The sequence below is a fragment of the Notolepis coatsorum genome, assembly GCF_963971535.1.
Source record: "Notolepis coatsorum genome assembly, chromosome: 3".
Lineage (NCBI taxonomy): Eukaryota > Metazoa > Chordata > Actinopteri > Aulopiformes > Paralepididae > Notolepis > Notolepis coatsorum.
The window spans coordinates 79,834,481-79,852,951 of NC_140167.1; the positions used below are offsets into that span (position 1 = coordinate 79,834,481).

The window sequence follows — 18,471 nt, forward strand, 5'->3', positions numbered from 1 at the left end:
TATTAATGGCCGGGTGCGCTCTTGAGCTAAGCAATTATAAGCCGGCCTCCTAATACAAGCCGGGTTACTAATATACTGAGCTGCATACTGAGCTAGTTACTTGATTTCACTTTGAAAACGTTGAAATGACCAGTGACCACCTGTAATTGCACTGTTTACTATTTCATACAGTACTTGGTTTCAATAAATGAACCCAGTACATTTTACTGGGTTCAAACTGACACAAAATGTTGATTTATTCATTATGATCCGTTTGAAAATTTGAAATATAGGCCTCCCTCTTATACAGGCCTCCTCCTAATACAAGCCTGGTACCCGCTACAGTTGAAACAAATACAAGCCAGGGTTACTATTAGAGGAATTACTGTATATGTGTACTGGGGGGATCTCCCTTCTTAGATGTCGGTGATAGTAGTGTTGCTATATGACAGGCGAAACTGTTGGTAAGCATGTACATATACGTGTAATGAAACACAAATAAGTACATGCAATAGCAACTGGGGTACATAAGAGCATTTTGAAAGATTGAAAATAGAGCTGATGACGGATCCATTTGAGGTATGGAAATATAATAGAAGTACTTAACACAGCAATGAACTAGAACACGCATGGTTTAGATGTTGTAGGTCGGACAGAAGACCGTATGAAGCTGATCCATGACCTCAGTGGTGCACATAACCAATGTGGGGGTAGAACAGTCACTGCAATCTTGGCCATCACCCGAGACCTCCACCACCTTGGTCAACACTACGAGACAACTACTCAGAGAGATGGGGGCAGGGGTTATAGAGTTCCCATGTTTGTAGTGGGCGGAGTTGGAGCAATAAATAGTATACATGTAGTGGGCATATATATGTATACATGGTGACAATAGAATCAAAGTATATAAGAGAATTGGGAAATTAAGTAATGGGTAGAACTAAGAACTACTGCAAGTGTATGTAAACAGGATGATATACAAGACGATGGCTCAGGGCCATATTCCCCGGGGGGCAGGAGAAACCACTCAGAATAGGTCAAGGCAGAGCAGGTAAGGTTCAATGCTGCAGGTCAGACAGGAGGCGGTATGAAGCTGTTCCATGGGACCGGTGGTGCTTATGTCCAGTGTGAGGTAGAAGGTCACTGGAATGTCTATATCGATAAATTCACTCAGAGAGACAGAGACGGGGGTTAAAAAATCCTCCCATGTCTGCAGAAAAGCAGATCTGGCTTGAATAGGAAGCCAGTGTAGGGAGGACAAGGCTGGTGTGATCACATTTTCTAGTTTTAGTTAGTATCCGTGCAGCCGCATTTTGTACAAGTTGAAGTTGTACACTGTATTAAAGACCTCTGAGCAGGTCCTGCATTATTATTATTATTATTATTATTATTATTATTATTATTATTATTATTATTATTATTATTATTATTATTATTATTATTATTATTATGTCTAGGTACACATACACTACATGCACACTGTCCAGGTACACATACATATACACTACCTGCACACTGTCCAGGTACACATATACATATACACTACCTGCACACTGTCCAGGTACACACATACACATACATATACACTACCTGCACACTGTCCAGGTACACACATACACATACATATACACTACCTGCACACTGTCCAGGTACACATATACACTACCTGCACACTGTCCAGGTAGACACAGACCTTCCAGCCCTAATTAATAGCAACATATTCAGTAGACCTTCTATTCTAAGTAATATCAACATATTCAGTAGACCTTTTAGTTATAAGTAATATCAATTCAGTAGACCTTCTAGTTTTAAGTAATATCAACATATTCAGTAGACCTTTTAGTTCCAAGTAATATCAATTCAGTAGACCTTCTAGTTTTAAGTAATAGCAACATATTCAGTAGACCTTCTAGTTTTAAGTAATAGCAACATATTCAGTAGACCTTCTAGTTTTAAGTAATAGCAACATATTCAGTAGACCTTCTAGCTCTAAGTAATAGCAACATATTCAGTAGACCTTCTATCTAAGTAATAGCAACATATTCAGTAGACCTTCTAGCTCTAAGTAATAGCAACATATTCAGTAGACCTTCTAGTTTTAACTTAAGTAATAGCAACATATTCAGTAGACCTTCTAGTTATTCTAAGTAATATCCAACTGAATGCTGTTCCTGAGTCTCATATCATCTCTGGAAGCTCCTGAGATGAATGGAACAGTAACATGGTGGTTCCTCTCTGGAGGTTCTGCTGCTATATTCGGTACCTAGTACATAACCCCTTCCCCCCCCTCCTCCTCTTCCTCACCTCCAGCAGTCAGCGGGTGGTGTTCTGTCAGGTATAGACATCTGTGACCTGCCAGTACCAGTCCATGCGTTCTGCCGTCAGATCAGCACTGCCCAGTTTGAGGAGCAGAGGGTGTCGGCCTCCCAGCAGGCCATGGAGGACCTGCTGGAGATCCTCCTGACTGAACACAACATCTCAGACAAGGAGCGCAAGAAGAAACTCAAACAGGTGAGTTGATCCTCCTGACTGAACACAACATCTCAGACAAGGAGCGCAAGAAGAAACTCAAACAGGTGAGTTGATCATCCTGACTGAACACAACATCTCAGACAAGGAGAGCAAGAAAAACAGGTCAGTTGATCATCCTGACTGAACACAACATCTCAGACAAGGAGCGCAAGAAGAAACTCAAACAGGTGAGTTGATCATCCTGACTGAACACAACATCTCAGACAAGGAGAGCAAGAAAAACAGGTGAGTTGATCATCCTGACTGAACACAACATCTCAGACAAGGAGCGCAAGAAGAAATATACATTTAGACTGGTATGTTTTATATTTTCCTTTATGTTTAGACTGGTATGTTTTATATTTAGAGTAGTATGTTTTATATTTTATATTATGTTTAGACTGGTATGTTTTAATATTTACTTTTATATTTACACTGGTATATTTTCTATTTAGACTGGTATGTTAACACTGGTGTGTTTATATTTTATTTTATATTTAGACGGGTATGTTTTATATTTTTTTTAGGGCTGAGACTTTATCGCATCCATTTCAATTAATTAACTACAGAAATAATTAAAAATTTAAAACATGTATGCATTTAATCGCATGATGATTTTTCTTTATTGTGTAAGAGAATGTTACCTTTCAAAGGAGACCAGACTCATGCATGTGCTATAAGTATAATGAATCACAAATGACTTTTTTTCTTAAGTCTGGTTTGTAAAAAAAAAAATATTATTTAGATCAATCAAGAGTTTTTTTAGTTTTTTTTCAATGGTCAACTGTTCTGGAATGTACTTGAAGTACTGCGTTTTACTTTTACCTCGAAAGTGCTTGAGTTTCAAAATGTCCTTTGTGCTATATATATATTATTCCTAAAATTGATTTGTTAAAAATTGCATTCATCTGTTGGTCTGTGTAGTAGCTAATACAGGATTTTGCTGCTTAAATGTATGTACCGTATAATGTATATTCATTGATTCACTCGTATACCAAAATGAATTTTTATTGAAAAAAAAATCTCTTCGCATCAAATATTGATATGTGATTAAAATGTGATTAATTTTAATTAATTAACTATAAAGTCTTGAATTGATTCGATTACAATTTTTAATCAAGTCCCACCACTAATTATTTTACATTTAGACTGGTATGTTTTATATTTTCTTTTATATTTAGACTGGTGTGTTTAATGTTTATATTATATTTTGACTGGTATGTTTTATATTTAAACTGGTATGTTTTATATTATATTTTGACTGGTATGTTTTATATTGTATTTAGAATGGTATGTTTTATATTATATTTAAACTGGTATGTTTTATATATAGACTGGTATGTTTTATATTGTATATTATATTTAGACTGGTATGTTTTTATATAATATATATATATATATATATATATATATATAATTTGTAATCCTTTATTTAACTAGGTAAAAAGCTTGAGATCAAGGATCTCTTTTACGAGCAAGACCTGACCAAAATATAAATAATAAACCAAGATACAACATGGACAAAACGAATACAGATAAAAGAAATAAATTGTGCAAGCACCACCATATCCTTAACATTAGTAACATGTAGCATCAGCATTATGTATCAATGCATTTGCAAACTCCCAATTCAGACGTTGCAAAGTCTGTGACATGAACTTTAAAATCAGGCAAGGTGACAAGGGCCTCTAGCTTCAGAGTTTTTTTTAATTCTGTTCCCAGTAGAGGGAGCAGAATACATGAAAGCCATCTTCCCAAACTCAATGAGAGTTCTGGGGACTGAGGCATAAAGATAATCCTGAGATCTCAAGCTGTAAAATAGATTAGCAGAGATAGTGAGAAATGTACAGAGGTATAAAGGTAACAGACCAATAAGTGCTTTATAAATAAAGGTATACCAATGGAGAAGCCTACCTACCTTGGCATAAAAAGTACAATGAAGTGGGTGATCGACAGCCAGTAATAAATCTTATGAAACCTAGTGGCTACGTGGCGTAGTGGGCAAGGCGCTCGCCACGAATGCGGAGACGCTGGGCTTGCCTGTTCGAGCCCAGCGCTCCACATTGCTTTCAGTTTAGCTGGTCGTTCATACTAATACACATTGGCCGTATTAGGGGGTGGGAAACTGATGGGTGGGGATCGGGCGTTGTGGACAGTGACTCCTACAGGTCGGTTGGTGCGCCTGCGCAGTAGAATCAGGAAGTGTCGGGGGCAGCGTGAGCCTCCCACGCGTTACTCCTCGCCACTGAGAGATCGAGCTGCGCAGGTGAAAAGATGCGACTGCTGTTACCTCAAGTACCGGAGGGGACTTGTGCTATGTATGACTTAGTCCACATTGCAGCCGGCTTGTGGGAGGCAAGAAACAGCGTTCGTGACAGGGGAGGGTTGAATTGGATGATACGAAATTGGGATGGGAGAAAATATAGAAAATGGGAGAAAAAGTGGATACAAAAAAAATCTTATGAAACCATGATAAGTAGAGTCAAGCAATATGCAATGAGGTAGAACAATACATGCATTCATGTATAATACATCGCCATAATCGAGCACTGGCACACAAAAAAAGTGGCAGCGACGAGCCTCTTTCTAGAATGAAAAGAAAAACAGGACTGGTTTCTAAAATAAAAGCCCAGTCTTAATTTAAATTTCTTAACCAGATTTCCAATGTGGGGTTTAAAAGACAAGTCATCATCCAGAATAAAACCCAGATATTTAAAAGTGGAGATGGTCTGAATAAGAATTCATTGAGTTGTGTACACTACAAAAGGGAAATGTACTTTAGATTTAGATTTAGTAAAGACCATGATTTTTGTTTAGTCAGCATTTAGTACAAGTCTTAGCTGCAGGAGTTGGATTTCTAATTCCTAAAAGCAACTTGCAAATACTCCACAGCCTTTGACAAAGTTCCTGCACAACAATAAATAACTATCATCCGCGTAACAATGGAAATTGGCATTTTGGATTACTTTTACCTAAATCATTTATATAAATTATAAATAACAAAGGGCCTAAAACAGAGCCTTGTGGCACCCCTTGTGGACAGACAAGACATCAGAGGAACAACCATTTTGACACATTGAGTCCTGTGAGAAAGGTAGTTACAGAACCAGCCAACAGCAGAGTCAGACAGACTTATACTAATCAGCCTACACCTCATTACCTCATGGTCCACAGTATCAAAAGCCTTCAATAAACAGAAGTGTTATTTATTATCTAGAGCCACAATTATGTCTTTCACTACTTTTGTAGCTTCTGTGATTGTACTGTGGGATTTTCTAAAGCCAGATTGAAAACAGGATAAAATAGCCCTTTTGTCTAAGAATTGTCCAAATTTGGGGAATTTTAAATTTGAAATTATAAATGTAGGTCAGGGCAATGAAATCAGCAGCAAGTTTTAAATTAAATGAATCCAGATTATCTGGCCCTGCTGGTTTTTTAGGATCCAGGGACATAAGGCCTTTACGCACTTCAGCAACAGAGAAGGGCTGAAAATTAAACTCACTATATGAAGGAAGCTCAATATCAAGTGAGACCAGGGCAGCAGAGGAGTTTGTGACGTTGTCAAAAAGAAAGCCAGAACAAGCTAAATGCTTGTTAAAAGAATTGAGCATCTCAACTCTGTCACACAGTGGATGGATCTGATACGACGCAAGGGGGGAAACCAGAAGAGTTAATTGTCTGCCAAAACTTCCGAGGGTTATTTCAGTTTTCTGGGGTGAGGTTAAGCTAAAAGCTAGACTTGGCATCCTTAACTAAAGTAGTAAATGTATTTCTTCAACATCTAAAAGTGGCCCAGAGTGAAATCAGAATTTGTTTTCCTCACTGTCGCCCAGAAGTAATTTATTTCGTGAATTAAATTAGCTAATTCCTCAGAGAACCAGGAACCCAATACTTCCTGAAAGGAGCATGTTTATCTATAATTGGCATAAACATGTCTAAAAGGAAAGACCAAGCCAATTCAACATCGGGTATTAACCCTTTCACTGCCGCACTACCAAAACGGTTAACCCTTTCACTGCGACAATTCACAGAAGGTTAACCCTTTCACTGCCACACAACAGCCGGTTAACCCTTTCACTATCACACAACCGAAGGAGACCCTGATACGGTCAATAAGGTACAAATCTTGTCTGAAACCCTGTTCACTAAAGTGCTTTGTATCACGTTTTGTGATGTAACGAGGCTTAGCCTTTGGTGTTTTAGTATGCCTAACACCAGCAATAACACAATGGTGTTTTAGTATCCCTAACAGCAGCAATAACAACTTTAATGTTTTAGTATGCCTAACAGCAGCAATAACTTTAATGTTTTAGTATGCCTAACAGCAGCAATAACACAATGGTGTTTTAGTATCCCTAACAGCAGCAATAACTTTAATGTTTTAGTATGCCTAACAGCAGCAATAACTTTAATGTTTTAGTATGCCTAACAGCAGCAATAACACAATGGTGTTTTAGTATCCCTAACAGCAGCAATAACTTTAATGTTTTAGTATGCCTAACAGCAGCAATAACTTTAATGTTTTAGTATGCCTAACAGCAGCAATAACACAATGGTGTTTTAGTATGCCTAACAGCAGCAATAACACAGTGGTGTTTTAGTATCCCTAACAGCAGCAATAACTTTAATGTTTTAGTATCCCTAACAGCAGCAATAACTTTAATGTTTTAGTATGCCTAACAGCAGCAATAACACAATGGTGTTTTAGTATGCCTAACAGCAGCAATAACACAATGGTGTTTTAGTATGCCTAGCAGCAGCAATAACACTTTAATGTTTTAGTATGCCTAACAGCAGCAATAACACAATGGTGTTTTAGTTTGCCTAACAGCAGCAATAACACAATGGTGTTTTAGTTTGCCTAACAGCAGCAATAACACAATGGTGTTTTAGTATGCCTAACAGCAGCAATAAACACAATGGTGTTTTAGTATGCCTAACAGCAGCAATAACACAATGGTGTTTTAGTATCCCTAACAGCAGCAATAACACAATGGTCCCTCACATCATTTGCAAATATGCCTACCAAGGTGTACTGTACTGTACTGAGGATTGTTTGTAATGAATAAATCAATAAGAGTAGATTTTTCTGGACACTTTGTATTGGGATGAGTTGGGGTATCAATTAACCGTGTGAGATTCATTGAATCACAAAACGCTTTAAATTCATCAGACGCTGGTGTCAACCAGTCCCAGTTCAGATCACCACGGAGAATTTATATTATATTTAGACTGGTATGTTTTATATTTAGACTGGTATGTTTAATATTTTATATTATATTTAGACTGGTATGTTTTATATTTAGCCTGGTATGTTTTATATTATATTTTGGACTGGTATATTTTATGTTTTATATTATATTTAGCCTGGTATGTTTTATATTATATTTAGCCTGGTATGTTTTATATTATATTTAGACTGGTATGTTTTATATGTTACATTATATTTAGCCTGGTATCTTATATATGTTACATTATATTTAGCCTGGTATGTTATATATGTTACATTATATTTAGACTGGTATGTTTTATATTTAGACTGGTATATTTTATGTTTTATATTATATTTAGCCTGGTATCTTATGTTACATTATATTTAGCCTGGTATGTTATATATGTTACATTATATTTAGACTGGTATGTTTTATATTTAGACTGGTATATTTTATGTTTTATATTATATTTAGCCTGGTATCTTATGTTACATTATATTTAGCCTGGTATGTTATATATGTTACATTATATTTAGACTGGTATGTTACATTATATTTAGCCTGGTATGTTATATATGTTACATTATATTTAGACTGGTATGTTATATATTATATTTAGCCTGGTTTGTTATATATGTTACATTATATTTAGACTGGTATGTTATATATTATATTTAGCCTGGTTTGTTATATATGTTACATTATATTTAGACTGGTATGTTTTATATTTAGATTTGTATGTTTTATATTGTATTTAGCCTGGTTTGTTATGTAACATTATATTTACACATATGTTTTAGATTGTATTTAGCCTGGTTTGTTATATATGTAACATTATATTTAGACTGGTATGTTACATTATATTTAGCCTGATATGTTATATATGTTACATTATATTTAGACTGGTATGTTATATATTATATTTAGCCTGGTTTGTTATATTACATTATATTTAGACTGGTATGTTTTATATTTAGATTTGTATGTTTTATATTGTATTTAGCCTGGTTTGTTATGTAACATTATATTTACACCTATGTTTTATATTGTATTTAGCCTGGTTTGTTATATATGTAACATTATATTTAGCCTGGTATGTTATATATGTTACATTATATTTAGACTGGTATAGGGCGGCTGAGTGGCGCAGTGGGCAAGGCGCTCGCCACTAACACAGGAGATGCTGGTATCGAGCCCAGCTCTCTGCGTTGCTACCGGCTTGGCCGGCCGTCATACTAACACAATTGGCAGTGTTAGAGGGTGGGGATTGGACGTTGTGGACAGCGACTCCTACAGGTCGGTTGGGTGATGCCTGTACAGCAGAAACAGGAAGTATCGGGGGCAGCGTGAGCCTCCCACGCGTTACTCCTCGCCACTGAGAGTTCGAGCTGTCTGGTGAAAAGATGCAACAGGCTGCCTCCTCGTGTACCGGAGGGGACACGTGATACAAGGCTTCTATCCTCACTACAGCCGACCAGTGGGAGGCATAGTCTAGCAACGTTCAAGACAGGGGAGGGAAGAATTGGAATCACGAAATTGGGATGGGAGAAAAATAGAAAAATAAGGAGAAAAAGTGGATAAAAAAAAATATTTAGACTGGTATGTTTTATATTGTATTTAGCCTAGTCTGTTATATATGTAACATTATATTTAGACTGGTATGTTTTATATTGTATTTAGACTGGTATGTTTTATATGTTACATTATATTTAGACTGGTATGTTTTATATTGTATTTAGCCTGGTTTGTTATATGTTACATTATATTTAGCCTGGTTTGTTATATTATATGTTACATTATATTTAGACTGGTATGTTATTATGTAACATTATATTTAGCCTGGTTTGTTATATATGTTACATTATATTTAGACTGGTATGTTTTATATGTTACATTATATTTAGACTGGTATGTTTTATATTGTATTTAGCCTGGTTTGTTATATTATGTTACATTATATTTAGCCTGGTTTGTTATATTATATGTTACATTATATTTAGACTGGTATGTTATATATGTAACATTATATTTAGCCTGGTTTGTTATATATGTTACATTATATTTAGACTGATATGTTTTATATGTTACATTATATTTAGACTGGTATGTTTTATAATTTATGTTACATTATATTTAGACTGGTATGTTTTATATTGTATTTAGCCTGGTTTGTTATGTTACATTATATTTAGCCTGGTTTGTTATATTATGTTACATTATATTTAGACTGGTATGTTATATATGTAACATTATATTTAGCCTGGTTTGTTATATATGTTACATTATATTTAGACTGGTATGTTTTATATGTTACATTATATTTAGACTGGTATGTTTTATATTGTATTTAGCCTGGTTTGTTATATATGTTACATTATATTTAGCCTGGTTTGTTATATTATGTTACATTATATTTAGACTGGTATGTTATATATGTAACATTATATTTAGCCTGGTTTGTTATGTAACATTATATTTACTATATGTCTCTGTCTCCACAGTTCCAGAAACAGTATCCAGACCTCTACTCCAAGCGCTTCCCTTCAGAAGGTCCAGGTTTCCAGCAGAACACCAAGCCGAAGATCAAACCTCCTCTACTCAACATCAGGAAGACCAAAGCCTTCAGCATCAGGAACTAAGATCAAACCTCCTCTACTCAACATCAGGAAGACCAAAGCCTTCAGCATCAGGGACTAACTAATTAGGAACCAGCTAATTAAACTGAAGTTCTTCTGACTTGTGTGGTGTTTTCAGCTGGACTCTGGTCTGAGACCAGAAAACGAAACTGAAGTTCTCCTGACCTGTGTGACTCTTTGATCCGAGACCAGCAAACTGAACTGGGTTCTCCCTGAGCAGATAATGAAGTCGTTTTTTATTTATTTTTTGTGAAGAATTTTTTACATTTATTTTTTTATTTTTTTGGAAAGTAGAAGGACTTGTTTTATTTTAGCCGTGTTGTCTTGTTGTGACCATGATGAGGTTGTCTGCGTCCACCTGCACACTGTCATGTGGGAGTGAGTGAGTAAGTGTGTGTGTGAGTAAGAAATGTGTGTGTTAGGGATGGGGATCGATACAGCAATATATTGCGATATTTTGCGTGCCGATATATCGATAGTGATCCCAAGTATTGATATATTTATTTAATTTTTAATTTTTACTCCCATTTTACTGCAATAAAAATTAATTGAGGTGAACATACTGAAAATGTTATCTTATTAGATCAAACGGATTATCTAAATGTTATCTTATTAGATAAAACGGATGATATATATATATTTTTTTATTGCAGATGTTGACCAGTTTTTTCAATTGCAGTAATATATCACAATATGTTGATATTACAATATGGTGATATCGTATTGTGGGAGAGTTCTGGTCAGACTGGTACTATGGGAAATGTTATTTATCAGTTTGATATCCATGGGGAGATGTTATTGATCGGTTTGTTATCCATGGGGAGATGTTATTTATCAGTTTGATATCCATGGGAAGATGTTATTGGTCGGTTTGATTTCTATGGGGAGATGTTATTGATCAGTTTAATTTCTATGGGGAGATGTTATTGATCAGTTTGATTTCTAGGGGAGATGTTATTGATCAGTTCACCAGAGTGAATTAATAAAAGTATACATTATTATTATCTTTACAGAATTGTCCACATTACTGGCACATGAGAACACTCACCTCATTACAGAATAGATCAGAGCCTCTAGGTGGCAGTAGACTCTACACACATGAGAACAGTCGGTAACCTCATTACAGAATAGATCAGAGCCTAGAACAGTCAATAACCTCATTAGAGAATAGATCATCAGAGTAGGGCTGCACAATTAATCGAAAAAAATCGCGATATCGATTCATAGACCTATGCAATCTCATTTCTAAATTATGACGATTTATTATAATTTTTTTTTTTTACTTTACTTTTTTTTTTTATGACGAAACATAAGAATCATGTGAGAGAATCGTGATCTCAATTCTTAGAGATAAAAATTGTGATTCACATTTTAGCAAGAATCGTGCAGCCCTAGATCAGAGCCTCTAGGTGGATGGTAAAGATGGTAAGCACATCTCCCATGATGTTGGCTTGTTTCTTTAAAGGGGAACTATCTTACTATTTATTTCACTATTTGGGCAATTTTACACAATTCCTGTGAGTCTATGGAACACATCTGTAAGGTAAAAAAAAATCATTGTTTTGTATTTCTAATCAAGTACTGTAGAGCAGCAGTTTCTGCCCTTCAAGATTCCAAGCTGTTTTTGGCTGGGCTCCGCCCATACTCACAATGTGCTTTGAGTGACAGTCACCCACTGCACTGCACTGGCAGATACCTTTTTGGGAAGAGATAGAGAGGGACTAATTGATTTAGCCGCGGGGGGGCATAATCCCACGGGACAATGCATTGGTAACTTGTTTCAAATCACAATATATACCCTGTGAATATTGCACGGATCGGAATACGTGTGGGAACGTGCACTACAGAGCATGTGAGGGGAGCGGAGCGGGTGGTTTTGAAGTGAGCGGCGGAGTGGGTTTTAAAATGGGTCGGCGCGACTTCCGGAGCGAGAGTTCTCCTCCGCTCCGGGCCGCTCACAGTGGTTTAACACTGATGTAATATACATGTAGTACAATGCCAAAGCAACAGGTGGCGATGTACAAACATGAAGGCCATTTTCAACCAATGAGAAGGGTGAACCGTCACTCACATCCTGCTAGACCAAAGTATATTCCACCATTGTTGTTGTTGTTAGCTTACATGCTAACGTGAATGGCAGCGACCATAGCATTGTGGCTAGGCTAGCTACCATCGCTTAGTAGAGCTAGTTGAATGGATATTACGTTATTTAACATTGCAGAATGGGTACAATTACAATACGGCTCAATACAAACAATTGTTAAGGGGCCCAGGGGGTGTAGACTGTTGTAGTTTGGTCAAATCAAGCTAATTTACATCATGCTCCAAAAAAATTAAAAATCTGCCGAGCGAGCTGTGGAGCGGGGAGCGCTTGATTCGTAAATGAAGGTGAGCGGTGAGCGAGCGGAGAGCGACTTGGGGGCGGGGTCAACATGAGCGATTAGCGGAGAGGAACAAGCCGTCAAGAGCGGATTTCTCGCCCGCGCCGATCCGCTCACATGCTCTGGTGCACTATGATATTTTGCAACAGGTTGACGTGATACAGCGAGTGGGAGAGACCGAGGAGAGATCGCTCCAAGACGAGTCACACCGTATGAGAGCCTCTCTCTCCCTCTCTCTATCTGTCTGTCTCTCTCTCTTTTGAGGAAGTGTCAGTGACAGGGAAACCGCTTCCGCATTATTCCCACTCGCTCCGTTGTTGAGCGAATTGTTGATTGTGAGTGGTGGAACTAAACCACAGAAGGAGGTACGCATATCATTATGCAAATAATTCTGCTTCTGTCACAGGGGACCAACATTTCAGTGGGGGAGGACCTTGTCTCATCTGAACTGGAAGAATGCGCCAACATGAGAATTTGAGACATAGACAGTGTTGGTACAACCCCACATTTCTAGAAAACAATGCTAAACACTGGAAAAGGCAATTTATAAGATAGTTCCCCTTTAATGTAGTGGTGGTGTTATAGAACCACTAGTTGACCGACACTCTAAACACAGGCTGCTATAGAACCACTAGTTGACCGACACTCTAAACATCGGCTGTTAATCAACGTCCATGGAGAAGAATTGCAGGTCCTACTAACATGGCTGTTTCCCAGACAGGATGATGGATGAGTGTGTGACCTCTGGTAAGACCAACATTCATCTGGACCTCTCTTCATCACTCTTTATCTACATCACACAGAGGGGTTCAACACATACATTTATCTTCCTTTTGATGTCTCTCTCTCTACCCTCTCCCTCCCCCCCTCGCTCAGAGCGGCCAATTAAAATGTCTAGAGTTTCTAGTGTCAGCTGGTATTTGGAACTAATTAGTCTTCAGTCCTTTCAACCTGGACCTGCTACTGTTCTACATCTAACGCTCTGCTACTGTTCTACATCTAATGCTCTGCTACTGTTTTCTACATCTAACGTTCTGCTACTGTTATACATCTAATGCTCTGCTACTGTTCTACATCGAATGTTATGCTACTGTTCTACATCGAATGTTCTGCTACTGTTCTACATCTAATGTTCTGCTACTGTTCTACATCTTCTTTTTTTTTATCCACTTTTTCTCCCATTTTCTATATTTTTCTCCCATCCCAATTTCGTATCATCCAATTCAACCCTCCCCTGTCACGAACGCTGTTTCTTGCCTCCCACAAGCCGGCTGCAATGTGTGTCAAGACTTTTGGTTTATTTAATATAAGGATCAGATGTGTAAAGGGGTCTAAATAAGTTAACAGGTGTTTGTGATTGGGACTGAGCATGCGCAGTTCGCGCAGCTGCCTTTCAAATGGTGGCGGGCTGTCACTTCTCACTATAGCACTGAATGAATGAATGAATGAATGAAAACTTTATTTAACAGATTGCAGAATGGGTACAATACAGTACGGCTCAATACATACAATTGTTAAGGGGATGCAGACCTGAGAAAGACGTTTGTCTTGTTTCCATCAGGGTCCCCCATTTTCAATTCATATAGACATTTATGACATACACAACATACATGACATTTATGGCATAGGGACATATAGGTATTTGGTACTGATACATTTGTGACATAGGCGGTATTCAAATATACAGTACTGTTACCCCTAGATCCTGACAGAGTATATACATATGATGGGGAGGGGACTGTACATTAGGAGGGGGTGGGTGGGTGGGAGGGAAATATACATACGGCGGGGAGGGAATATATACATGCGGTGGGGAGGAGACTGTCTATTAGGAGGTGGTGGGGGTTTTGGGCATTTACGGTGGCCAGTTTCGAATTGCAGCCTCCCGTAGGTGCTCTTTAAGGGCGGTTTTGAATGTGGGCAGGGATTCACATTCCTTTACAGCTTTGGGTAGGGCGTTCCACATTGTTGTGGCATAATTGCGAAACGTGTTTAGTCCCTTGTTTGAGCCGAATCTGGGTTTAACATGATTTGTTGAGCTTCCTCTGGTGTAGTGGTTGTGGTATTCACTGACCTTTGGGAAGTATTTTGACATGTACATGGGCACCCCGGTCGTATAGTGTATCTTGTAGACCAGGCCCATTGCAAGTTGCTGTACTCTGTCGTCTACTCTAAGCCATCCTAGGTTGGCAAAGTGGGCAGGGGTGAGGTGGGTTCTGGGGTTCAGGTCAAGTAGTAGTCTGACCAGTTTGTTTTGTGATGTTTGTAATTTTGTTTTAAGCGCCTTTGAGGTGCTTTGGTACCATGAGGTGCACGCATAGTCATAGTACCCTTGAATGAGTGCTCCTGCCAGAGTCTTCAGGGTATTCTTGTTTACCAGAGAGGAGATCCGGTACAAGAATCTAGTTCGTTGGTTGACTTTTTTTATTACATTGGATGCCATTTTGTCACAGGAAAGATTTGCCTCTAGGATGGAACCCAGGTAGGTAATTTCGTCTTTCCTTGTGACAATATTGTCACCCACTGTAACTGAGAAGCCGTCGGTCTTGCTGAGTTTGTTATTTGAACCGAAGAGAATGGACTCTGTTTTGCCCATGTGTAATGATAGTTTGTTATCAGCGAGCCATATGCAGATTTTGCCTAGTTCCGTGCTGAGGGTTTTTTCAACCTGCAATTTGTTCTTGTCAGAGACCAGCAGGGCTGAGTCGTCCGCAAACAGGAACAAGTTGCAGTCACAGGCTGACGACATGTCATTTGCATAAATTAGGAAGAGTAGCGGTCCTAGTATGCTTCCTTGTGGAACACCACAGCTCACTGTGAGGGGGGGGGATAGAGTACCGTTTACCTCTACCATCTGTTCTCTCCCCTCCAGGTAGGATTGCATCCAGCTCACTGATAGGCTATCAAAACCAATTGCTTTTAGCTTGTCCATTAGAATGGAGTGATTGACAGTGTCGAAGGCCTTTTGTAGGTCCAGCATGACCATGCCGCAGTATTTGCCAGCGTCCACCTCTTGTTTGATGTGGTCGTTCAAATAGAGGAGGCATGTGTCAGTGGAGTGGGACGTTCTGAAGCCAGATTGGAATTCGTAGATTAGGTTTTTTTCCGCCAGGTACTTTTCGACCTGTTCGTAGACTATTTTCTCCATGACTTTCGAGATGGAGGTAAGAATAGAAACAGGGCGGTAGTTGCCTGGGTCTAATTTGCTGCCCTTTTTGTGTAGAGGGGTCACTCTCGCAATTTTGAAGTCCTTGGGGACGTGCCCCTGTCTTATAGAGAGGCTTATTATGTGTGTGATGACTGGGGTGATGGCGGCTGCTGCGTCTCTGAGGAATCACATCGCCCATTGGTAAGTGGACTTTATTAAGGGATTGCAATGTTAACTTGGCTGTGTCACATATGTACAATGTAATGTATCACGTTGGCTGCTAATGCAGCCTGCGGATAATATTTGCATAGTGCACGGTGTTAGTAGTGATGCTGGCTGAATGAATGAACGTTGTGTCTGAATGTTTGCCGCTAGCTTATGGCTAGGCTAACGCACCTCGCCGTAGGTGCAAAGCTGAACTAGTGTCCTGGTGGCTTTCCCGGTTTGTCACGGTGAGATTCATGTGGGGAACTTTGGTGTGAGCGTGTGTGTGCTTTGATGAGAACTGCTATCTTGTCCGTTGTGTGTGGGGAGCTTAGTGGCTCGTATCTCACGGAGGAGGAAGTAAACATTGCCATGCATTCTGGGAAATGAAGTCATTCTATTTCTCTCTCCTCTCACCCACAATTAAAGGGGACATGACATACTGGTTTGATAGTGTATAGTGTAATGTATATATATAAATTATATATATAATATATAAAATGGATAGTGTATGTACATTTGATAGTGGTATTGATATATTAATATGTATATTGATATTAATATTAAGATTGATTGATTGATTGGTATTGATATTAATATATATTGTATATTAATATTATGATTAATGTGTATGCGCTGCATTTTGTTCTGTTTCACAGGTTTTTGACCTATGGTAAGCCTGTGGTCAACTGTGGGAATTATAAAGGTTGAATTGTGGAGAAAACATCTCAACTAGTTTGTTCAAATAAACAAACTCTAATGACTAACCATTGAGTCATCCATTGTGTGGTGCCTGTCAGCCCTTTCGGAGGGATTCAAATAGAACATTTTTGAAAGATCCGAACAATGTGGACTAAGTCATACATAGCACAAGTCCCCTCCGGTACTTGAGGTAACAGCAGTCGCATCTTTTCACCTGCGCAGCTCGATCTCTCAGTGGCGAGGAGTAACGCGTGGGAGGCTCACGCTGCCCCCGACACTTCCTGATTCTACTGCGCAGGCGCACCAACCGACCTGTAGGAGTCGCTGTCCACAACGCCCGATCCCCACCCATCAGTTTCCCACCCCCTAATACGGCCAATGTGTATTAGTACGGACGGCCAGCTAAACTGAAAGCAATGTGGAGCGCTGGGCTCGAACAGGCAAGCCCAGCGTCTCCGTCATTCATGGTGAGTGCCTTGCCCACTACGCCACATAGCCGCCCTTGCTACTGTTCTACATCTAACGCTCTGCTACTGTTCTACATCTAATGTTCTGCTACTGTTCTACATCTAATGTTCTGCTACTGTTCTACATCTAATGTTCTGCTACTGTTCTACATCTAATGTTCTGTTACTGTTCTACATCTAACGCTCTGTTACTGTTCTACATCTAATGTTCTGCTACTGTTCTACATCTAATGCTCTGTGTGGTGTTTCTAACGAGGTCATGGTTCAGGTCTTGTTGTTGTAGTAGTGGGGTGTGAGAGAGAGAGAGAGAGAAAGGGAGAGAGAGAGAGGAGCAGAGGGCCAGATGACTGAATAGACTAGAAACAAAGACGCTCTGTTCCCCTGGCAGAGGAAGAGGAGGAGAAGGGGGGAGAGAGTAAGGGGGAAAGAGGAAGAGAAGAGGGAGAGAGGAGAAGGGGGAGAGGAAGAGGAGGAGAAGGGAGAGAGGAAAGGAACGGGACCAGGAAGAGGAGGAAAGAGAAAGAAGAGTGAGAGGAAAAGGTCTGTTTTCAGTTTCCATCTCTATCACTCCCTCTGTCTCCCCTCCCTTTCCCCCTTTCTCTCTCCACCTCCATCTCCCTTTCCCCCTCTCTCTCTCCTTCCCTTTCCCCCCTCTCTATCGCCTCTCTCCCTCCCCCCTCGCTCTCTCCCCTTCCCCCTCTCTCTCCCTTTCCCCCTCTCTCTCAGTTGTACAGTGTCCCCCTACCCCCAACCACCTCCAATGTACAGTCCCCCCACCTACCCAATCCAATGTACAGTTTCTACGCCTAATGTATATACTCTTTTCTTTCTGGACTCTTTTTGTATCACAAACAGTACTGTAATTGCAAATCTGGTATGTCATAAATGTATAGATGTAGCAGTACTGTCTATCTGTATGTCATGTATGTCATATGTTACGATGAATTGAAAATGGGGGACCCTGATGTAAACAAGACGAAAGTCTTTCTCTGGTCTGCATCCCCTTAACAATTGTATGTATTGAGCTGTACTGTACTGTACCCATTCTGCAATCTGTTAATAAAGTTTTCATTCATTCATTCATTCACTCTCCTTCCCTTTCCCCCCTCTCTATCGCCTCTCGCTCTCTCCCTTTCCCCCTCTCTCTCTCCCTTTCCCCCTCTCTCTCTCCCTTTCCCCCTCTCTCTCTGCCCCTTTCTCTCTCCCTCCCCCCTCTCTCTCTCCATTCCC

General features: G+C 39.2%; 2 protein-coding genes across 3 annotated transcripts in view; both read left to right on the forward strand.

Moving 5' to 3' along the window:
• The window catches only part of depdc1a (DEP domain containing 1a), a 63,748-nt gene extending 52,497 nt beyond the window's left edge, over positions 1-11,251 (forward strand). The window contains exons 10-11 of one of the 2 annotated variants that reach the window (XM_084310703.1): positions 2,290-2,490; positions 10,205-11,251. In XM_084310703.1, coding sequence (XP_084166829.1) covers positions 2,290-2,490; positions 10,205-10,342 — 339 coding nt within the window. In that variant the 3' untranslated portion in view covers positions 10,343-11,251. The remainder of the gene's footprint in view (positions 1-2,289; positions 2,491-10,204) is intronic. The other variant, XM_084310704.1, reaches the window with a different exon arrangement.
• Positions 11,252-16,036: 4,785 nt separating this feature from the next.
• LOC311226180 (retinal Mueller cells isomerohydrolase-like) overlaps positions 16,037-18,471 on the forward strand; it is a 43,609-nt gene continuing 41,174 nt past the window's right edge. Inside the window, exon 1 of the mRNA XM_084311554.1 lies at positions 16,037-16,069. The gene's annotated coding sequence lies outside the window, so the exon portion shown is untranslated. The remainder of the gene's footprint in view (positions 16,070-18,471) is intronic.